Consider the following 24,308-nt stretch of genomic DNA (forward strand, 5'->3'; position numbering starts at 1 on the left):
AGACTAATTATTCTCTGTCATTGACGTTTCATATTGACACAGTATTAAACAGGTGGAAGGATGAAACAGGTCCAAGCTCCGAAGTCATAGTGATATACTGTTTCACTTTTACCATCCGACGGATACTGGTCGCCAATACATAGTAAAGACTTTCTGACGTTCTAACCGAGCCCGATGCGTTCCTTCACATTATCCGTCTGCAGTACAATCAGTGAGCTAATCCTATGCCTTATAACGTCAGTCAGACCCAAGATTGGTACGCGGGATTCGGGAATCTATTTAGAGGGTATTCGGGACTCAGCAGTGTGGTTCGAGAGACGCACATAAAATCGTATTTTGTACGCAGATTCAAAATTCTAAAAAAATAACAGGGTGCACGTAACAAATTCGTTTATATATTTTAGGTATTAGATATTTTTCAGTATTGTAAACCCAATCCCATACCGCTCATCCTACACCCATGATCACAGACCACAGACTGTGTTGTCTTTTGCACGAAAAGACGATTGAACTTAATCTGTGAGCCAAAACACAGACAATTGAACTCTCAGTCTTATGGTCACTGCTTTCTCAGTTAGTTTTGAAAGATGATACACGTGGTTGTAAATTGTAACCTTATATTAGGGCTGGCTCACAAAGGGCTCGCAAATATAGTCTGCACGAATCTTTGATAATGAGATAAATTTGACACATGTCTGCAATGTTTTCGAGTTTTCGAGACAAGGCCACTTTCAAAAGAGGTCTCTTCACGATTATCAGGAATATATCAGGAGTAACACTATGTTTACACTATCGCAATTAAAGGCTCTTGGGACAACTAATGCCATAGGATAATGCTCTTGGCGGTAGTGACTAGTGATGTGTATTGTGTCCTCGGGTATTGAGCTTTTTGCTATGTCAAGGATATCCGTTAAATTCATCGATTGTTTGGCTATTGTTATTTGAATAATATGCATAAAGGTCATAAAATGTCATGTTCTCGCTTGGAGGAACGGACGTTTTTAATCTATTGATAACACAGTTTGTGTTTTGTAAATTCGTGCCACACACACCGGCTGTCAAACGTATGTCTAAAGCTTCAGAGGGCATAAGGATGGTGTAAAGCTGAGGGTTAGAGAGGTGCAGTTCAGACACAATGTTACGGGGGTGTCTCTGCGTGGAGAGAGAGATAAGCAGAGGGCTCAAGGGCTTACTTGACTGAAGAAATAACAATATCGTCCAAAGGTAGACGCGTTTAAATTCAATGCATTCAACTTTGACTCATATTTCGTAATATGCACTGAATGTGACTTTTACACCTGGTGAAAAGATAAACGGAGTTGGGTCCGTTTGGTGGAACCATTGCTGTCATGTGTTTGTAATGAGGAACCTTTATATGCTGGCTCCAGTGTTTAACCTGCATCAGTATACAACTCAAATGGTTGCCAGTAGGGTCACTTGTTTCATTCACCATGGTGTTCGGTTACCTAAATTGGAACTGAAACCTAATCTTTTAACTGTGATTGAATTGAACGCTGTTCCTCATTGTGTCAAGTAAATATATAAACAGTCGCAGAAACACATCCAAAGACTATAAAGCTAGTGGTCAGTTTATCACCGTCATTCCATCCTACATTTTCTGTCCATCATGTTGCTGCTCCTGGTCACCCTGTCCTGCTTGGCGGCAGTCAAGGCTCAAGGCGTACCTTGCTGCATGGAACCTCAATGGTCAGCCACAATGTTTGACGTTTTCGCGCTCCCCCAAGCAAATAACGTAAGTTTATCACAGCGACATTTACATACGTATCGCTGGGTACTATTATTATGTGTGGCGTGTAAGAGATACAACTACAAATATAGTTCATTTGAGTACTCCCCAAAATGATGATGATAAAAAGTAGTGGTAGTGGTAGTGGTAGTGGTAGTATTGAAAGTAGTAGCAGTAGTACTAGTAGCAGTAGTAGTAGTAGTAGTAGAAGTTATAGTAATAGTTGCAGTAATAGTAGTAGTTGTAGTAGTAGTAGTAGAAATAGTTGTAGTAGTAGTAGCAGTAGTAGAAGTAGTATGTCTGTATATCAAGAACCATCTTTTAAAGCATTCTTCATTAATATCAAAACAATTTCTTTCAGTTTCCGTTATTGATATTCAACGACAGTGTTTTCAAATCTAGAACAAACCGATTGTAATACGTTTGGAAACGTATTCCTTCCCGTGGCCTGTAAAAGTTCTCCCCTGATGGTCTATATTTCAGGTATCAGCTGACTTCTACTACGACTTCACCAACCAAGCCACTGCCATCCAGTATTATCAGTATGGATCACCGCAACGTGTGAAGACAAACAGAGTTGTCACGTCGTACGAAAAGGTAGTTCCATACATTTGTACATGGGGAAATTGTCCAAGAGGACTCGAAATTCCATAGTTCGTTACCCTCGTACCTACAGTTCACTGAGGCATGGTTCACCCTGTATTGTACGGTTCATTGAGGTATGAATCACCCTGTATTGTACGGTTCATTGAGGTATGAATCACCCTGTATTGTACGGTTCATTGAGGTATGAATCACCCTGTATTGTACGGTTCATTGAGGGATGAATCACCCTGTATTGTACGGTTCATTGAGGGATGAATCACCCTGTATTGTACGGTTCATTGAGGTATGAATCACCCTGTATTGTACGGTTCATTGAGGTATGAATCACCCTGTATTGTACGGTTCATTAAGGGAGGATTGACCTTGTTACCTAGAGTTCACTGAGGTATGAATCACACTGTTTTGTACGGTTGACTGAGTTATTATTCACCCTGTTATCTACAGTTCTGTTACCTATGGCTCACCGTGTTATGTACGGTTCATCTAGGGATGATTGACCCTGTTATCTACAGTTCACTGAGGTATGAATCACCCTGTTATGTACGGTTCATTAAGGGATAATTGACCTTGTTACCTAGAGTTCACTGAGGTATGGATCACCCTGTTATCTGACCGCCTCCTTGGTCAAGTGGATAGAGCGTATGCTCGGAGAACTGAAGGTCAGCGGTTCGATCCCAGGTCTCTTCATACCAAAAGACGGTAAAAGGTGGTACTTGTTACCCTGCTTGGCGCTCGACAGTCAACCGAGGTATCATCCAACCAGATGCCTACAGTCCATTGAGGTACATGTATTACCAATCAGGTGCCTACATGCCATTGGCTATGACAAATCTGATTCAACGTGGTTTAGTCCACAACAGTGTGTCATTACCTGCATTACTGTTTATAGTATATGATTTTGACTTTGCAGAATGAACAATACTACATCGAGGCTGATGGAACATGCACCAAACATGTCCCAACTGACGTCCTCCTGCCAAACTGCATCCCGAGTAGGTGTCTACGTCAGGTCCACAATTATACAATATATAGATGCTTACAGTTGCCCTTACTATCTGAGAGTCAGTATATGTTAATAGTCAGTGGTGGGACACAGCACACGACCCTTCCGGGATTTGTTTCGAATTTTGAATTTTGATGTTAACTAGAAGTTTGCGTTTGAATCATTTAAGTTTCCCGTAAGATGTAGTGAGAACTGTTAACGTCTCTGGTATACTCCATCTTTATAATTGTCTGTTTAAATTGTTTCACATTTTGAATTTGTTCTGATGGAACATGTGTGTGTCTCTGTCGACAACTACGAAACGGATGCCCATGCTGGTTAATTTGCATTTGAAACCTATAATTCAATTATCATCCTTGGTATTTTTGCATCATGCTCGTTATGGTAGAGTTCCACCAAGTCGTAAACCTCGACGATGTCATTCAATACACTCGTTTCCCACATTTGAAACACATACAACTGAAATACTATAATAAGAGGCTTATAACCCAAATAATAGTTACAGTAACAGTAATATAAGTTGTCTCCTCCCACTTAGACGACAGTACAGACCTTGGCTCCAGCTATATCGGCACCGAGGCAAGCGGACTGAAGTCTGACACCTGGCTTATAACTATCGGTTCAGTCAACTTAACCGTGGGCGTCACCAGCGCCAACTGTGTCCTTACATTCCAGGGAATCGCATACACAGGAGGATATCGTGAGTAGATACATTTCAAGGATCGATGCATGGTAAAAGGTAACTCAATATGATATAATGTATTTGGTGCACACTTGTATTGTATTAATGTATCATGAGATGGTCCATTTGATTCTTACATACATCGCCGAAGTACAGGAAGGAATGATTGATATTCCCCACTTACAAAGAGGCATGAAACCCTGCATATTTCCTGCATTTCCCGAGATTTTAATTTGGACATAAACATACTGTGTTTTCAGTTTATGGTTTGGTTCCATATAAGCTTAACAGCACTAAATATTATTTTGAACCGAGCGTAAGGTATGGCGCTGTATGTACTTATTACTTCAATAAACATTATCCACCGTGGTAGTGCGGACGTCAAATGAATAGTTTCAAACAGTCGTGGTTATTAGCATTTGAAACCTCTAACTGACCAATCAAAATCGCGTATCTCCCAAATTTATGGTAGCTTTGCCTTCAATCAAGTTCCCAACAAGATAGAGTTTATAATGTCATGTATTGCTTTTCTACAGCTCCAGATACAGAGGCATATTTTAACGGATATAAAGTCGGCATCACGGATCCAGCTGTTTTCGACATCCCCCTCTCCTGTTAGAAGCAAGATAGCTACAGTCATCGCAGTTCATCTTATATCCCTGATTGTTGTCTGTTTCACGTTAAAATTTACAAATGAATTTTCATCATTAAATATTTTTCAAAGTAATGTTATGGGAAGTTTTGTTATCAATTATTGGTATAACATCACACGATCTAGAGTTATGAATATAGAGTTAACAATATTAAGAGTCTGTTTATACATTACATGGATTTGTACGTGCCTGTATATCAGTGATAATATATATATGTTTGTCACCGGGAAAGATGGGTCAAATTCTCAAAACTAATATAAACGTATAGTTCGGCAGCGTTGCTACATGGGTTTTTTCACACATTCGTTTGGGGCTGCTATTCGAACAGGGGCACCCGTTCTTTCAGTTAGCAAATGAGTATATAAACGTTGTCCTTCTCTGAAGTTTCCAAGGGGCTATGTAGAGCACGACACGCCTATATACGATAAAAGAAATACATAATTTCCAAGGTCATGAATGAGTGATATGTTTCACGCCGCCTTCGCCGCCATACAATGTTTCAGTTATATCACGGCGTGCCAGCTCCATTCAGCGCATTAACACAACACAAGTCCCGCCCATTGTACTATGAGCCAATCAGTATTATTGGTCAATCAAAGATTTCTATTCGCAATAAACAATAAACACCTGTTTCACTGACAGATGTGTGTTTCTTTTAGTTAAGACCCCTCAACTCCTAACTGTTTGATTGGCAATTCTAGAAGGTGTTTTGTAAGTAAGGAAAACATACATCTTTATGGATAACAACTACTGGTTTATTGCATTTAGGGACGTTTCGATATGGATTCCTACACCTTTATCAAGCTCCAGGTGTATGAATTCACATGGAAACGTCGCTAAGTACGTTATTACCGGAAACTGAAATCCATATTGTTGTATGTTTTCTCATCCGTAACCTTCGGTAATCAAGATGCATGTACATGTAATTCCCACGGTACAATGACCCGCACTGAAAATGTTACACGACGATTCTACGATAAAATTGCATTCTTAACATGTGTTATATATAATATAATAACTGTCTGTAGCAAATGCTAGGTGTTTAACAATTCATTGAACAAGTGATCAAGCAACGCGATTGAGTTCATATGATGACAGTTGGCTTGTTTGGCTATCGATGGTTTCAGTGCACATAAGACAATAAACAACATACGTATATCACCTGGTATATACCTTAAGTTTTCAGTAAGAGAGTATTTTAATGCTTCTTAATTATAATGTAGCTAGTCTACCAGAACCGTTGTTATGACGTTGTGACGTTGAACACTTGATAGTCACCTCATCGCCATGGGAACTAGTTGCACTTCCAAAACAGATCAAAATACCACAAATACAGATATTTCCCTTTTGACACGGTACAGATTTTTATGTATCGTAATGTTAATGTATATTTTTTGTTTGATTTGTCCGGATGAATATCATTTGATTTTATGTCGGTTTTTACTTTAGAAAAAGAATCAAAATCTACAGATTCGTCATTAAGGACTCTAAATATGACAATAACATTTGTGTTATATGTGTGACATAGTATATGTTAGTGTGACACCTCAACTCTACACTAATGTTGCATCAGTTATCAATGAGCCAGGGGGCACGGGTGGTCATGTCGTATAAGGCGCCGAAATTTGATGTGCATAGTTGCGTCCCTTAGGTACACCAGAAACCTAAGATTGTGGGTTCAAATCCGGGTTCACCCAAATTACTTTTCTAGGTTTATTAGCATCTTAAACGTGATTGTGGGTTTCACCAAAGTGATAAACGTCTGACACCTCGGGCTTTTCTCCCCACCTTTAATTGACGCGTCGCGATGTAACTGGAATCTTGTTCAAAGCGGCGTTCAACCTAACACACTCACTATCAATGAACCCTATGTCGGCTATTTGTTTGACAGTTATACATGCAATAGTCCAATCGACCACATGTCAAGATGGACCGGAGGAAGCCAAAACAAACCAGAGAAATGTCATAAAAACAATTTTTAGTTTTGTATTTCTTTGTGTCTGTTTTCTTCTTAGTCACCGACACATTGTTACACACATCTCCAAGATCAGCCCCTTTCTTGCTGCATGACGTCTTATATTGACACAGTTGGCAGCTGGAAATATGAAACAGGTCTGAGCTCCGAAGTCATAGCGATATACTGTTTCACTTTTACCATCCGACGGACACTGGTCCCTAATACATAGCAAAGATTCCGATTCCGATTCCGATGCGTTCCATCATATTATCCGTCTGAAGTACAACCATGAGCTAATCCTATGCCTTATAACGTCAGTCAGATCCAAGATTGGTACGCGGGATTCGGGAATCTATTTAGAGGGTATTCGGGACTTAGCAGTGGGTTCGAGAGACACACATAAAATCGTACTTTGTACGCAGATTCAAAATTCTAAAAAAACATGACAGGTGAACTTAACAAAATCGTTTATATATTTGAGGTATTAGATATTTTTCTGTAATTTAAACCCAAACCCATACCGCTCTTCCTAGCCAGAAGATCACATACCAAAGACTGTGTTGTATTTTGTTCGAAAAGTCGATTGAACTTCATCTATGAGCCCATACACAGGCAATTGAACTCCCAGTCTTATGGTCACTGCTTTCTCAGTTAGTTTTGAAAGATGAGACACGTGGTTGTAATTTGTAACCTTATATAAGAGCTTTCATGGGAACTATTTACAAAGAAGCTGTAGTGTTCACAAAGGCTCGCAAATATAGACTGCACGAATCTTTGATAAATGAGATAAATTTGACACATGTCTGCAACGCTTTCGTGTTTTCGAAACAAGGCCACTTTTAAAAGAAGTCTGACGGCTGTCTCTTTACGATTGTCAGGAAAATACCAGGAGTAACACTATGACTTACAATATCGCAATTAAAGGCTCTAAGGACTACTTATACTATAGGTTAATGATCTTGGTGGTAGTGACTAGTGATATGTATTGTGTCCCCAGGGGGACACGGGTGGCCCAGTCGTCAAAGGCGCCGCGATTCGCAGTGCAGAGTTGCGTCCCTTGGGCACGCCAGAAACCTATGATTGTGGGTTCGAATCCCAGTTCGCCCCAATTGTGTTTCGGGTTTGTCAGCACCATACCCGTGCTCGTGGGTTTCACCGAAGTGGTAAACGTCTGAGACCTGCATCACTTCGGGCTTTCCTCCCACATTTAGCTGACACGCCGTGATATAACTGTAATACTGTTAAAAGCGGCGTTAAACACAACTCACCCACTCACTATTGTGTCCTCAGAATTTTCAATGTCATGGATATCCGTTAAATTCATCGGTTGTTTGGCCAATTGTTATTTTAAGAATATCCATTAAAATCCTAGGTTGCCGATGCGATTGAATGTCTTGGTCTTCTCGCTTGTAGGAACGGACGCTTTTAATCTATTAATATCGTCAGTGGCATGGATGCGATGCCTGAAATATAACCTGTGATATTCCTGTTTGGATAATTGCGGGTTGAGCTGTGTTTTTGCTAATTATAACCTACATGTACCATCACGAACCATGCATGTGTTGTTCTCGTTTGTCGGTTTGTGAGAACCCGTTTTCTAAATTAGTGCCACACACACCGACTGTCAAACGTGTGCCTAAAGCTCCAGAAGGCATAAGGATGGTGTAAAGCTGAGGGTTAGACAGGTGAAGTTTAGACCCAATGTTGCGCGGGGGGGGGGGTCTCTGCGGGGTGAGAGAGAAGCAGAGGGGTCAATGGCTTACTTGACTGAAGAAATGACAATATCGTCCAAAGGTAGTCGTGCTTAAATTCAATACACTGAACGTGTTGCAACTTTTACTCTTATTTCGCAATATCCACTGCATGTGAATCTTACACCTGGTGAACAGATAAACGGATTAGGGTCCGTTTGATCGAAGCATTGCTATCATGTGTTTGTAATAAGGAACCTTTATATGCTGGCTCCACTGTTTAACCTGCATCAGTATACATCTCAAACGGTTGTCAGTAAGGTCACTTGTTTCACTTACCATAGAGTTCTGTTTCCTAAATTGGAGCTGAAACCTAATCTTTTAACTGGGATTGAATTGAACGCTGTTCCTCATTGTTTTAAGTAAATATATAAAAAGTCGCAGAAACGCATGCAAAGACTATAAAACTAGCGGTCAGTTTATCACCTTCATTCCATCCTACGTTTTCTGTCCATCATGTTGCTGCTCCTGATCACCCTGTCCTGCTTGGCGGCAGTCAAGGCTCAAGGCATACCTTGCTGCATGGAACCTCAATGGTCAGCCACAATGTTCAACGTTCGCGCACTCTCCAAAGGAAATAGCGTAAGTTTATTACAGCGACATTTGCATCCTACCGCTGGGTACAATTATGATGTGTGGCGTGTAAGAGATATAAGTTTGTTTCGTTTCATGTTGTTTAACGCCCCACTTAGCGATATTCCAGCTATATGACGGCGGCCTGTAAATAATCGAGTCTGGAGCAGACAATCCAGTGACTGGCATTATGAGCATCGATCTAAGTATCAATATAGTTCACTTGAGTACTTCAAAAAATGATGATGATGATGATGATGATGATAAGTAGTAGTAGTAGTAGTAGTAGCAGTAGTAGTAGTAGCTGTAGTAGTAGTAGTAGTAGTAGTCACTCCCAAAAATGATGATGATGATGATGATGATTAGTAGCAGTAGTAGTAGCAGTAGTAGTAGTAGTAGTAGTAGTAGTAGTAGTAGTAGTAGTAGTAGTAGTAGTAGTAGTAGTGTGTTAAGCAACTATCCTTAAAGGCATTCTTTATTAATGTCAATTCAATTTTATTCAGTTTCCGATATTGATATTCTCTGACAGTATTGTCAAATCCAGAACAAACCGATTGTTATACATTTGGAAATGACCTGCTAGAAATCCTTACACAGGAAAGTATTCCTTCCTGCGTTTGATCACATGGCCTGTAAAATCACTCCCCTGATGGTCTATATTTCAGGTATCAGCTGACTTCTACTACGACTTCACCAACAAAGCCACTGCCATCCAGTATTATCAGTATGGAGCAACACAACGTGTGAAGGCAAACAGAGTTGTCACGTCGTACGAAAAGGTAGTTCCATACATTTGTACATCGGGAAATTGTCCCAGTGGAATCTAAATTCCACAGTTCGTTGTGGTATGGTTCACCCTCGTACCTTCAGTTCAATAAGTAATGGTTCACCATGTAATGTACGGTTCAATGTCGCTATATAAGTGCAATAAGCTTCAACGCAGCGTTAAACCCCACATCACATGACCTCATCTCACATCACCTCATTTCACCCCAACTCACCCTGTTATCTAGAGTTTATTGAGGTATGGTTCACCCTGTTACCTTCAGTTCACCAGGGATGGTTCTAAGTTTTACCTACAGGTAATTGTGGAGTGGTTCAACCTGTTGTACAGTTCATTGACGTATGAATCACACTGTTACATACAGTCCATTGTTGTATGATTCACCCTGTTACATACAATTCATTGACGTATGATTCACCCTGTTACATACAGTTCATAGAGGTATGATTCACCCTGTTACATACAGTTCATTGTTGTATGATTCACCGTGTTACATACAGTTCATTGAGGCATGATTCACCATGTTACATACAGTTCATTGTTGTATGATTCACTGTGTTACATACAGTTAATTGACGTATGATTCACGCTGTTACATACAGTTCATTGAGGTATGGTTCACCCTGTTAGATACAGTTTATTGAGGTATGGTTCACCGTGTTACAAACAGTTCATTGAGGTATGATTCACCCTGTTACATACAGTTCATTGACGTATGATTCACCCTGTTACATACAGTTCATAGAGGTATGATTCACCCTGTTATATACAGTTCATTGTTGTATGATTCACCCTGCCTGTTACATACAATTTATTGAGGTATGATTCACCCTGTTACATACAGTTCATTGATGTATGATTCACCCTGTTACATACAGTTCATAGAGGTATGATTCACCCTGTTACATACAGTTCATTGTTGTATGATTCACCCTGCCTGTTACATACAGTTTATTGAGGTATGATTCACCATGTTACATACAGTTCATTGTTGTATGATTCACCGTGTTACATACAGTTCATTGAGGTATGATTCACCCTGCCTGTTACATACAGTTCATTGTTGTATTATTCACCCTGTTACATACAGTTCATTGAGGTATGATTCACCGTGTTACATACAGTTCATTGAGGTATGATTCACCGTGTTACATACAGTTCATTGAGGTATGGTTCACCCTGTTACATACAGTCCATTGAGGTATGGTTCACCCTGTTAGATACATATAGAATACTAAACGAGCTCCCGTGTAATACCAATTTTATGAAACGAGTGAATAGTTGTGGTATCTGACGAGCGAAAGCGAGTCAGATACCACAACTATTCATGAGTTTCATAAAATTGGTATAAAATTGGTATTACACGGGAGCCGTGTTACATACAGTCCATTGAGGTATGATTCACACTGTTAGATACAGTTTATTGATGTATGGTTCACCGTGTTACAAACAGTCCATTGTTGTATGATTCACCCTGTTACATACAGTTCATTGAGGTATGATTCACACTGTTACATACAGTTCATTGACGTATGATTCACCGTGTTACATACAGTTCATTGAGGTATGGTTCACCCTGTTACATACGGTCCATTGAGGTATGATTCACACTGTTACATACAGTTCATTGACGTATGATTCACCGTGTTACATACAGTTCATTGAGGTATGATTCACCCTGTTAAAAACAGATCATTGAGGTATGATTCACCGTGTTACATACAGCCCATTGAGGTATGATTCACCCTGTTAAAAACAGATCATTGAGGTATGATTCACCGTGTTACATACAGTCCATTGAGGTATGATTCACACTGTTACATACAGTTCATTGACGTATGATTCACCGTGTTACATACAGTTCATTGAGGTATGGTTCACCCTGTTACATACAGTCCATTGAGGTATGATTCACCCTGTTAAAAACAGTTCATTGACGTATGATTCACCGTGTTACATACAGTTCATTGAGGTATGGTTCACCCTGTTACATACAGTCCATTGAGGTATGATTCACCCTGTTAAAAACAGATCATTGAGGTATGATTCACCGTGTTACATACAGCCCATTGAGGTATGATTCTCCCTGTTATACATTCTCTTTGTAGATTTCTATCGTGTTTTCTTGCCGAAATGTATTGTCACACATCCTTTGAATATTGTAGTAACCGCAACCTTTCATTTTGAAACCTATAATGGTAGATATAATTATTGAAATATGCCTACCGACAATGACTGAAAAAAGTACTATTCTATGAATATTAGCTTTTGCGGTGATGCGGCCGCCAACCAGCTGTTTCAATGAGAGGAAGATTTAATATGGTGATTAAATAGCCTCTGACTGACCAATCAGAATTGAGTAATTTCCATATCCATGATAGAATTAGGTGTAATTCAGCGCGTTACCTACAGTTCATTTAAGTATGATTCATCCTGTTATCTACAGTTTATTTAGGTGTGATTCACCAGGTTACCAACAGTTCATTGAAGTATAGTTCACCCTGTTAACTACCGTTCATTGGGGCATGGTTCTACGTGTTACCCGCAGTTCGTTGAGGTTTGATTCAACCTGGTACCTAAAGTTGAGTGAGGTGTGGTTCTCCCTGTTACATACAGTTCACTAAGGTATGTAACCTGCAGGTAACTGAGGTGTGGTTCAACCTTGTTCCAACAGTTCATTGTGTTGTGACCAAACCATGTGTCTCCAGTTTATCGAAGTATCCCCCAATCAGGTGCCGACAGTCCACCGAGGTATCACCCAATCAGGTGCCGACAGTCAACCGAGGTTTCACCCAATCAGGTGTTTACATTCCATCAAAGTAACACCTAATCAGGTGTCTTCAGTCAACCGAGGTATCCAATCAGGCGCCTACAGTCCATTGAGGTACATGTATGAGCATTCAGGTGCCTATATTTCATTGGCTATGACAAATCTGATTCAACGTGGTTTAATCCACAACAGTGTGTCATTACCTGCATTACTGTTTATAGTATATGATTTTGACTTTGCAGAATGAACAATACAACATCGATGCTGATGGAACATGCACCAAGAATGTCCCAACTGACGTCCTCCTGCCAAACTGCATCCCGGGTAGGTGTCTACGTCAGGGCCACAATTATACAATATATAGATGCTTACAGTTGCCCTAACTATCTGAGAGTCAGTATCTGCTAATTGCCGGTGGTGGGACACAACACATGACCCTTCCGGGATTTGTTTTGCATTTTGAATTTTGATGTTAACTGGAAGTTTGCGTTTGAATCATGTAAGTTTCCCGTAAGATGTAGTGAGAACTGTTAACGTCTCTGGTATACTCCATCTTTATAATTGTCTGTTTAAATTGTTTCACATTTTGAATTTGTTCTGATGGAACATGTGTGTGTTTGTGTTGAAAAGTACGAAAAGGATGCCCATGCATTTGAAACGCTCTTCAGGTGTTTCTAAAAAACAACATATAATTAATTTGACTGTTTGAAATAAAACATATATCACAGTAGTCATTACTGATTTTACTAACATTGTATATTAAGCCTGTTGAATATATTATCAGGTGACCTACCATCCTTTGGTGCTAGTTCTACTCTTTGCCTTCAACAGTGGTAACTTTGGGATAAGGATTTATAAGCATAGTCTAACAGCGTCATTTAGCAACATGTTACATACCGCTAATACAACACATCTATTAAGATCCGCATGGTGATCTTAGTCGACGTAACTAGATGTGCGGAGATTTCTCATTTACCTGTCAATAAGGGTTGAAATCCCAGTTTCGACTAATTATCATCCTTTATCTTTTTGCACAATACTCTTCATGGTAGAGTTCCACGAAGTAGTAAATGTCGACGATGTAATTTGAAACTGACACATGCAACTGAAATACTATTACAAGAGGCTTATAACCCAAACTCACTAGCTCACATGTAAACAGTAAAGTGCTTTCCTCCCATGTAGACGACAGTACAGACCTTGGCTCCAGCTATATCGGCACCGAGGCAAGCGGACTGAAGTCTGACACCTGGCTTATAACTATAGGTTCAGTCAACTTAACCGTGGGCGTCACCAGCGCCAACTGTGTCCTTACATTCCAGGGAATCGCATACACAGGAGGATATCGTGAGTAGATACATTTCAAGGATCGATGCATGGTAAAAGGTAACTAATATGATATAATGTATTTCGTGCATACTTGTTTGGTATTTATGTGTCATGAGATGGACCATTTTATTCTTACATACATCGCCGAAGTTCAGATAGGAATGATTGATATTCCCCACGTTCATGGAGGCGTGGAACCCTGCATATTCCCTGCATTTCCCGAGGTTTTAATTTGGACATAAACATACTGTGTTTTCAGTTTATGGTTTGGTTCCATATAAGCTCAACAGCACTAAATATGATTTTGAACCGAGCGTAAAGTTTGGCGCTGTATGTAGTTATTACTTATTAAACATTATCCAACGTGGCTATGCAGACGTAAAAATGAATAGTTTCAAACAGTCGTGGTTATTAGAATTTGAAACCTTTAATTGACCATTCAAAATCGCGTATCTTCCAAATTTATGGTAGCTTTGCCTTCAACATAGGTTTTATAATGTCATGTATTGTTTTTCTACAGCTCCAGATACAGAGGCATACTTTAACGGATATAAAGTCGGCATCACGGATCCAGCTGCTTTCGACATCCCCCTCTCCTGTTAGAAGCAACAGCTACAATCATCGCAGTTCGTTTTATATCCCTGATTGTTGTCTGTTTCACGTTTCAAAGTTTACAAATGAATTTTCATCATTAAATATTTTTCAAAGTAATGTTATGGGAAGTTTTGTTATCAATTATTTATATAACAGCACACGATCTAGAGCCGCTGCCCTTTCTGGTGATGGCGTCTGTTAACACAAGTGAACAGTATGGTCACACAGGTGCCTTGCAACAATATTATGAGTCTGTATATACATGTACATTACATGGATTTGGACATGCCTGTATGTCAGTGTTTATATGAGTGTTTGTCACCGGGGAAGATGGGTATAATTCTCAAAACTGCTAATATAGACGTATAGTTCGGCAGCGTAGCTACATGTTTAGTTTTCACACATTCGTTGGGGGCTCCTATCCGAACAGGGGGTCCCGTTCTTTCAGTTAGCATAGCAAAAAAGTATAGAAACGTTGTCCTTCTCCGAAGTTTCCAAGGGGCTATGTAGAGCACGACACGCCTATATACGATAAACGAAATACATAATTCCCAAGGTTATGAATGAGTGATATATTTCACGCCGCCGTCGCCGCCATATAATGTCCCAGTTATATCACGACGTGTCAGCTCCATGTGGAAGCAAAGCCCAAAGTGATGCAGGTCGAAATTGGTGACATCATTCAGCACATTCACGCAACACAAGCCCCGTCCATTCTATTATTAGCCAATCAGTACGTTAGTGGGCGTGGCCTGAGTATTTTTTGTTTTCTGGAAACATAAATACACAAATAATTGCTTGGTTAGCCAATCAAATGCCAAAGAATAACGTTATTACAATTTATTAATATCACTTCAAGTTAAAGTCAAACCGTCATCAGAGCCTGTGATTATGTATGGTTTGAAAGTGCTAGCCCATTGAGCTTTCACTTGCAAATGTTTGATAGGGCTAATGGATTGTAGAAAGCTCAAGCTCTAGAGTGCTATGTTTTACTGAAATATTAATGATTTCTTGACGATTCAAGATTAGTTAAGGTTCCTGGCAATCTTCGCTTGTCGTACGAGGCGACCAACTAAATCAGGAGATAATGCTAGGAAGCCTCGTTGATTTTGTATCTTCGTTCCCCGACTGATGGTCCAGTCATTCCTCGACTATATACAGGCAGTCGTTATATAGTTGGATGGTTCTACGTTAACCAATTTACAAACAAATAAACAAATAAATACAGTTTTGAACTGCATTTATTCACGATTTAGTAAGTTGAACTCGAAATAAAGGAGACCAGTGAGACCCGTTTCTGGCCATCTTCGCTTGTCGTACGAGGCAACCAACTGAACGGATGGTCCGGTCATTCTCGACCATATACAGGCAGTCGCTATATAGTTGGAAAGTTGCTGAGTTCTACGTTCACCAACCAACAAACAAACACAGTTATGAAATGCAGTTATTCATGATTTAGTAAATCGAACTCGAAATAAAGGAGACCAGTGAGGCCGCCTCAACTGTTTAGGTCTATGCATACTGATTCAATGAAAGATTCACTAAAGTGACCAAAAAAAACTCCACAAGACTATATGACAAGAGGGATGACTTCAACTTTCCAATAGTCTTAGTCTTTCCCTTATTTCTACTACAACAGCTCCAGGATTTGGTGTCAACATATCACTACGTTTGAGGTATAATCGAGCCTGCTCTTTCTGTCAGGACTTCAAAGAGCGTCATATAACCCTTGCTCAAAAGTTGTTTGATCAAGATTACAACATTCAAGGCCTCAGTCAAGCTTTCAAAACGTCTTATGGTAGACATAAGGAGGACATTGACAAATTTGACTAATTATTGACCCAAAGTTGTGTCCGATGCAATTCCCTATTTTGACTTGTACCATATGTTCCCGTGTGGTTTCGGGCGAACACTGACTTGCCTTTGCACGTGTTTGTGACGGGTGCCTCTGTAGTGGCAGGATACGCTTACCTTTTCGAGAACACCTGGTATCGTCACTATTTGATAGTGACTTATAAACACATGCTGATGATGTAGTCGGAATCGTACAATCGACTCTGCTTTTGACCGAGATTTCTTGTGAATCTAGAAAGGTTTTGTAAAACGGTTTTATTTACAGATATGTGTTTTGTGTCAGAATAGTAGTCATAGCCTAGAACAGAAAAAGCAAGGGTTGAAGCTAATGTACGGCTGGGGTTCTGATAGGGTTCCTGCAAGTTAATCCAGTCATTACTTCGCCCCGTTACTTGGATCGATGCTCATACTTTCAGTCACTGGTTTGCCTGGTCCAGTGATGATGCTTGAATATTGCTGTCGTTGGCGGTAAACAACATTCTGCTTTGATTTGGAAAATTGGTTGAGTATGATTGGTTAATCAAAGGTTTCTATTCACAATAAACGACTGTTTTACTGACAGATGTGTTTTTCTCGAAGATAACACCCCTCAACTCCTAACTGTTTTTGACTGGCGTTTCAGAAGGTATTTTTTAAGTAAGGAAAACATACAACTTAATGCATAACAACTTCTGATTTATTGCATTTAGCGATGTTGCATAAGCTATCAGTGAACCGGGGGCACGGGTGGCCCTGTCGTATAAGTCGCCGGATTTGGATGTGGAGAGTTGCGCCCCTTGGTCACGTCAGAAACCTGTGATTGTGGGTTCGAATCCCGGCTCGCCCCAATTATGGTTCTAGGTTTATCAGCACCTTAATCGTGCTCGTGGATTTCACCTAACTGATAAACGTGTGACACCTGCATCACTTCGTACTTTCCTCTCCCCACATTAAACTGACGCGCCGTGATATATCTGGAATATTGTTCAAACCGAACTCAATGAACCCTACATCGGCTATTTGGTGGGGAGTTATATATGCAATAGTCCGACCAAGCACTTGTCAAGATGGACCGGATGAAGCTAAAATAACCACCGAAATGTCATAAAGACAGTTTCAGTTTTGTATGTCTTTGTGCCTGTTTTCTTCACCTCCACGTTGTTACAAACATTCACGAATTCTTCTGTATATGCATACACGTACAAGGCACATTTGTACATTTTAATGCTATTTGATCAAATATCCGTTCCAATGTATTGCGGTGGAAATTCATTGTATAAAATGTTGTTTTAATCATACAACGAGAACCAAACCACCCGAACTATGATTCGTACATGCTAACATATTGTGCTGGGCTAGTAACAGGTTGTCCAAGCTCGGCCCCTTCCTTGCTGCATGATGGACAAACAGTGGTCAGCCACAATGATCGACGCCCAAATCATGGTCAAAGGAAATAACGTGAGTTTACACTTTTGCCCTTATCCTTTTCGCAAACGCCTGGTGTCATCACTGAATTCAGGGGTCTATTCATATAATATATTGTCACCCCTATTTTGCATTTTGCGCCGATTGGAATCTGTTTCGGCGGAAAATCGAGACTGGTCATTCTCTATCGTCATATTTCTTTATCGTCTCTATAGCATTGTTGTTATGGTAAATAGCGAGGTTGAATTATCCGTGAAAGATGCAAGTTACAGCTATTATGGTTGTTCAATGAAACACATGCCGCGTACATGTTTGGACGTTCAAGTAGTATTTGCCACTCGTTCAAAAGCATGGTCGGACGTTTACCGCATTCGTGAAAAACACACGCACGGTCTTGTGCTAACAGACCAAGGATCATAATGGGAGCAGTCTTGGATTCGAACCATTGACCAGGCCAAGCGGATTAGTGTCAAAGATTCGTACACATATGTTGGTGTTTTTCTTTCCAGGTAACGTCTGATTTCTTCTACGATGACGTAAACAGCTCCATTTCGATTCAGTACTATGAGTTTGGAAACACACAACGTGCACGACTGAACAAAACAGTAACTTCATACTCCAGGGTAAGTATTTCTCTTTTGTCATCTAATTTGATGGCCAAAGTTCACCGAAACCTGATGGTCAGCATTTAGTCAACTCCACCAATCAATGTCATTTATTTTAATTCATCAAAGATTGGCGAGTACACACCCATCCATATTACCCCTTATGTGAAGGATGAAACACTAAACAGTTGAGTTAAGAAATTCATATGATTGCTGCATTGTAGTAATTCTCATAATCTAGTGTTATAGAACCTTTGGTACCATTTTGACTGTCAAAATGTTATAAAAAAAATAAATATTCTATTGTTTGTTTCAGACTCTTCCAGAATAGTTCCAACGGCTGTACTTTCAAACATGATTAAAATAGGTTTTGTTCATTGAATTTACTGGTTACTCTAAACCTATGTGTCCATCTTATGACACATCGATATATGGGATTGTGAACTTGCCATGTGTGTTCTGAGCACGACAAACAAACGTAACAATGCAACACAAAGCCACACGTCAACACTAGAAATTCAGAATTTAAAATACTTACATAGTGAAATAAATAATAGTTAAATAAGGCGAGTAAAACAAACACTGAAAGTGTAATTTATCAATACTCATAAATTTAGATAGTAATGGGTCAGTAAAGGTAAACTGTGTGAGGATAAAATGTAAACAATTACTCTAAATGGATATAATATGCCTAAAATGGATAATCGTTTTCCGGTAAATAAAGATCTTATAGAAGAGTGGCATAAAAGTTCATTCATTTTTATTTTTAAGATGTGAAAGAGGAAGGAGATAAACTCTTTCTCAGCTTTTCATAACAATTTCGAGTCAATGATAGTACCATGATACGTGTATTGATCAACAATCTTCTAACTATATATATTAACTGGCACGTGTACAGCAAAGACCCACAGTATCGATTATAGAGTATGGTTCAATCTTGATTTTGCTTTGAAAGGTTTGAAACTAAAAGAGACTCCACTAAAACAAGACAAGACCGCGTGTTCCTGAATTTGAATTTTTCAATTTGAATTGATGTGTTTGATTTGAATAACATTCTCAGAAATAAATCAGTTTCCCTAAATGCCACAAAATAATTTGAGGAACCACCAACAAATTCATTTGCCTATGCGAATAGCTTCTCATCCAAGTTGTTCAATCATAAGTAACTGTTGCAGAGCGTGGGCTTGGCAGCACACAATTTATATTCACTACATGGGACTGTCAACCTATAGGTCATATAATCACAGGTGACTTCGATATTGTTGACAATGACAACCTTCGTCAGTTATTCATATATGGCCCAAAATATCAAGAACAGCCTGCTAGCAGTTGGGATTTTAACTTAAATATGGTAATGAATTCTGTCACGTGTTTGCGGAAAGGTGGGCCCACAGCGAAGATGAAGTTGGTGAATGTCTTTCAGAGTGGGTTACGTCAGTGCGTGATGTTGTCATTGGTGGAATGCACAAACTAAAAAAGAGGAAATGGAATTGGAATAAACCATATCTGTCTCAGCCAGCTGTCCTCAAAAAAGTCTGTCTAACAACATGAAACGTTTGTAGTCGTTCTCGTTGACAAGGCCTCAGACAACATTACGATTATATGTCAATACAAGATTATTCTCTGTGATGGTGATTATCTTTCGTTTTATACTTTCTGTTCATAAATTAGAATGAGCATGGTAAATTGCACGGCATCGATCGTGTTAAAACCAAATCATATAACTTCGAAACATTACCACGTAAAAAACGGATTTCTACGGTTATGCTAGTTTTGCAGAAGTGTGTCAAAGTGGACCATGTGTTGACTACCACAGTAATGATTACTGGTTATTAAATGCTGCAGTAATAATATGAATGACAAAACAGGCAAAAGGCACATGTCAAAGATGTCGGGTCAGTGATTGCAACATCAGATACCTTGTTAATCAACAATTACTTGGAACGTCGAAAGCAGTTGGATCTGTGATACCCGCTTTATGCCCGTTGAAGTAAAGCAGCGTGTTGAATGGAGCTGGAGACAAGAACTGCTATAAGAAGTCACAACAAAGTGGACAGCAGGAGATTGTTGGGAAGGTTGCTAAGGGTTCTACAAATACAGCGAGAGACTAGAGATTCGGAAGATATTTGAAACCGTCCAGTTTACATATTTCCTGATAATGAATCTTGTTATGGTTACAAACAAGATAAATAAAATTATGGTCAATTTGAAAATATGGCCTATGTATTATCATTATTATTATTATTGTTATTATTATTATTATTATTATTATTATTATTATTATTATTATTATTATTATTATTAACTGAACTTCACTTGTGGTTCATGTTCTTGGCCTCGTTCCACAAAACAGATTTAGCTCTCCGACTGTCACTCTTCCATCAACTTACAACAGTCGGATTGCTGAGGTCGCTAGCGAAACAAGGCAAGTGAATATAATCTACTTAAGTCAAACTTGGAACTAACAGTAGTCTGACATTCCCGCAACACCAGCGATGATGGGGACACAGTCGTAGTCGCTGACGCTCATGGTGATGTTGAGTGAGCCGAGGGGGAAATGCCAACCATCAATTTTCAGCATCGACCCTTCATCGCCCAGATAGCTGGATCCTCTGTAAAGGGCCGTGTCTGAACAAAACGAGTCACGTGCATTCATTCGAGTTGCTATAGCCATTTACTGATCGGCAACCTTTGACTACACCCATCCTGAATTTACCTTGAAAAATCTCTGTCTCACACTTGTGTAGTTCAGCTGATCGTCCCCGGTTATAATTCAACTCACAAGGTATATTTTGGAACCACCATTTGAACAAAAGGCAATATCTGTCACGAGTCAGCATTGATATCGCCCATTCATGAAAACCATTGACACTAGAAGCGATAATTAGAATCGCAGTTAAGATATGTTCAACATCATATACTAAAACACTATGAAAACGTATTGTAGACTTTGACTATTGATACGTAGCAAGTAATTGGACGATTTTATCCAGATGATTGAGGATTCAAACTCAGACAACATTAAATCAATGTTACATGCCGTCAGGCCTCACTACCATATACCAATGTTTTCGGTTTCTTTGTGTTTGCTGTTAAATCATTTCCTAAATGTCACAAAGCGTTTTCATAGCGTGTTGGTGGCAGCTCCACTACCGCCACCCATGCAGTTGGGCAGTTCACCGTGTATCAACCTTACTGAATACTGTTCTCGTGTAACACGTACTGACTGTACCAGGTATGTAGTTGGGGAGCTGTACACGTGTATCAACCCTACTGAATATTGTTCATGTGTTCCCGCATTGACTGTGCTAGGAATGCAGTTGGGCAGTTCAACGTGTATCAACCTTACTGAATACTGTTCTCGTGTAACATGTATTGACTGTACCAGGAATACAGTTGGGGAGCTATACACGTGTATCAACCCTACTAAATATTGTTCATGTGTCACACGTATTGACTGTACCAGGAATGCAGTAAGGCAGCATTAGGTCTGTGATGTTTTTCTTGGTGCAGTTTCCGTCAGGGGAGATGTTGTAACGTACTTTCTGCAACATATTACATCAATTTCACAGAGTGATGCAGGGCTCTGTAGTTTATGTAATAAATAGTTAAGTGACATACATCTCTGTCGCCAGTGGAATGGCCTTTCTCGCGGATGTCTCAATCTATGTAATATGAGTGAATGAAATCAGTTTTATTGTACTTGCAAATACATCAAAGGGCATATAATCAACGTTTCCTTCAAACCCATTCTGGTAGTCAGTGAACATGACTGATACTCGCCAATTTTTGATGAATTAAAATAAATGCCATTGATTGGTGGAGTTGACTACATACTGACCATCAGGCATCGGTGAACATCGGCCATCAAATTATATGACAAAAGAGAAATACTTACCTTGGAGTATAATGTTACTGTTTTGTTCAGTCGTACACGTCGTGTGTTTCCAAACTCATAGTACTGAATCGAAATGGAGCTGTTTACGCCATCGTAGAAGAAATCAGACGTTACCTGGAAAGAAAAACACCGAAAGAGATGTACGAATCTTTGACTCTAATCCGCTTGGACTGGTCAATGGTTCGAATCCAAGACTGCTTCCATTATGATCCTTGGTCTGTTAGCACAAGACCGTGCGTGTGTTTTTTACGAATGCGATGTAACGTCCGACTATGCCTTTGAACGAGTGGCAAATACTAATTGAACGTCGAAACATGTACGAGGAATGTGTTACATTGAACAACCAAGATAGTTGTATCGAATTAGATCTCTCAAGGATAATATAATCTGGCTATGTACCATAGCAACAATGTTTGGGTGAAATATAAGTCGTCAACGACAGAGAATAACCAGTTTCGATTGGGCTTAAAATCCAAAATAGCGGTGATGACAATAATATGAATAGATCACTGAAAATCAGTGGTGACACCAGGTGTTCGCGAAAAGGATAAGGGTAAAAGTGTAACTCACGTTATTTCCTTTGACCATGATTTGGGCGTCGATCATTGTGGCTGACCATTGTTTGTCCATCATGCAGCAAGGAAGTGTCTGAGCTTGGACAGCCACCAGGCAGGACAGAGTGACCAGGACTAGCAGCATGGTGGACACCACGACGTCCGATAAAACAACAGTGACAAACTGACGATTAGTTTTATAGTCACTGGATTCGTTTCTGTGACTATTTACATATGATTGGGAACAACGTTCTATTGTTGCAGAGTCAACAGATTTCGGTTGAAGTTAATTAGGTCACCTAACTGGCTTCATACACATAAAAGAGTGAACCTCCTGAAAACTGTTTGAGATGAAAATGGTTACAGGTTAAAGAGTAGAGCGAATCAATATAGGTACCTCATCAGAAACACAGGGTAGCATTTTTCGATCAAACAGAGCCACTTCTGCTTATCAGATTACCAGGTGTGACATTTACATGATGCACATTGTGTGTATATTTCGCAGTATTAGTCAAGGGTTTCAAAATACAAAGATCAAGGCTATCCAGTATGTGTGTGTGTGAGTGTGTGAGTGAGCGTGTGTCTGTGTGTGCGTACGAGTCTCTGCGTGTGAGTGTGTGTCTCTGTGTATATGTGTGTCTGTATGTGTGTATTTGTCTTTATGGGTGTTTTTGTTCGTGTATTTTTGTGCGCGTGCGTGCGTGCGCGCGTCTTGTCTTTATGACATTTCTCTGGTTTATTTTGGCTTCCTCCGATCAATCCTGACAAGTGCTCGGTTTGACTATTGCATATTTAACTGTTAAACACATTAGATTACTCTCTTACTGAAAGTGCATGATAAAGTATATACTAGGTGATTATACGTTTGTTTTTTTATTGTCTTATGTGCACTGAAACCATTGATAGCCAAACAAGCCAACTATCGTCATTTGAACTTAATCTCGTTGCTTTATCGATAGTTCAATGAATTATTAAACACCTAGCATTTGCTACAGACAGTTAATATAGTATATATAACACATGTTAAGAATGCGATTTTATCTTAGAATCGTCGTGTAACATTTTCAATGCGAGTCATTATACTATACAGTTAGGAGTTTTAGCTAAAGGAAACCCACATCTGTCAGTAAAACAGTCGTTTATTGTTTATTGTGAATAGAAACCTTTGACTGATCAATCATACTCAACTTATTTTCCCAAACATGGCAAAATGTTGTTTACCGCCACCGACAGCAATATTCCAGCTTCATCACGGCCACTGAAAAGCCTCAAAGTAATGACTCGATTAACCCTCTCAGAACTCCAGTCCTTGCTGTTTTCTGTTCGACCGTGACTACTATACTACACAAAACACAAATCTGTAAATAAAACCGTTTTTCAAAACCCTTTCCCATATTTATAAGAAATCTCTGTCTAAAGCAAATACGGTTGTACGATTCCGACTACATCTTGAGCATGTGTTCATGCATAAATATCAAATAGTGACGATGCCAGGTGTTCTCGAAAAGGTAAGCGTATCCTGCCAATCCAGAGGCACCCGTCAC

The 24,308-nt window shown here is 39.6% G+C and overlaps 2 protein-coding genes across 3 annotated transcripts; one reads left to right on the forward strand and one right to left on the reverse strand.

Annotated features, from left to right (window-relative positions):
• Positions 1 to 1,592: 1,592 nt before the first annotated feature.
• On the forward strand, positions 1,593 to 14,566 carry LOC124132632. 2 transcript variants are annotated; one of them, XM_046496633.2, is made up of 6 exons: positions 1,613 to 1,707; positions 8,936 to 8,981; positions 9,638 to 9,751; positions 12,769 to 12,850; positions 13,712 to 13,873; positions 14,376 to 14,566. In XM_046496633.2, exons 1-6 carry the CDS (start codon positions 1,628 to 1,630, stop codon positions 14,456 to 14,458), a joined length of 567 nt encoding a protein of 188 aa, XP_046352589.2. In that variant the 5' UTR covers positions 1,613 to 1,627; the 3' UTR covers positions 14,459 to 14,566. The 2 variants fall into 2 exon arrangements, with proteins under 2 accessions (XP_046352591.2, XP_046352589.2); XM_046496635.2 differs by lacking the exons at positions 8,936 to 8,981; positions 9,638 to 9,751; positions 12,769 to 12,850; positions 13,712 to 13,873; positions 14,376 to 14,566 and adding exons at positions 2,231 to 2,344; positions 3,264 to 3,345; positions 3,895 to 4,056; positions 4,575 to 5,330 and having other exon boundaries at positions 1,593 to 1,753.
• Positions 14,567 to 17,012: 2,446 nt separating this feature from the next.
• LOC124132631 lies at positions 17,013 to 24,167 on the reverse strand. Its single transcript, XM_048392505.1, has 6 exons — positions 22,781 to 24,167; positions 22,211 to 22,324; positions 21,776 to 21,857; positions 20,779 to 20,940; positions 20,232 to 20,325; positions 17,013 to 19,782 (listed from the first exon to the last, which is right to left on the reverse strand). Exons 1-5 carry the CDS (start codon positions 22,907 to 22,909, stop codon positions 20,240 to 20,242), a joined length of 573 nt encoding a protein of 190 aa, XP_048248462.1. The 5' UTR covers positions 22,910 to 24,167; the 3' UTR covers positions 17,013 to 19,782; positions 20,232 to 20,239.
• Between the last annotated feature and the right edge of the window lie 141 nt (positions 24,168 to 24,308).

This window comes from Haliotis rufescens, unplaced genomic scaffold, assembly GCF_023055435.1.
Source record: "Haliotis rufescens isolate VD_foot unplaced genomic scaffold, xgHalRufe1.0.p SCAF_11, whole genome shotgun sequence".
NCBI classification, from domain to species: domain Eukaryota; kingdom Metazoa; phylum Mollusca; class Gastropoda; order Lepetellida; family Haliotidae; genus Haliotis; species Haliotis rufescens.

Excerpts from the sequence above, each read along its gene's own strand:
- LOC124132632 (XM_046496635.2), top strand. The coding sequence starts at position 1,628 with ATGTTGCTGCTCCTGGTCACCCTGTCCTGCTTGGCGGCAGTCAAGGCT. Across the intron at positions 3,346-3,894 it reads CCTGCCAAACTGCATCCCGA|ACGACAGTACAGACCTTGGC; the intron begins GTAGGTGTCTAC and ends CCTCCCACTTAG. Across the intron at positions 4,057-4,574 it reads CGCATACACAGGAGGATATC|CTCCAGATACAGAGGCATAT; the intron begins GTGAGTAGATAC and ends GCTTTTCTACAG.
- LOC124132631 (XM_048392505.1), bottom strand. The coding sequence starts at position 22,909 with ATGCTGCTAGTCCTGGTCACTCTGTCCTGCCTGGTGGCTGTCCAAGCT. Across the intron at positions 21,858-22,210 it reads CAGTAACATTATACTCCAAG|AAAGTACGTTACAACATCTC; the intron begins GTAAGTATTTCT and ends AATATGTTGCAG. Across the intron at positions 20,941-21,775 it reads GCTGCCTTACTGCATTCCTG|ACACGGCCCTTTACAGAGGA; the intron begins GTACAGTCAATA and ends CGTTTTGTTCAG.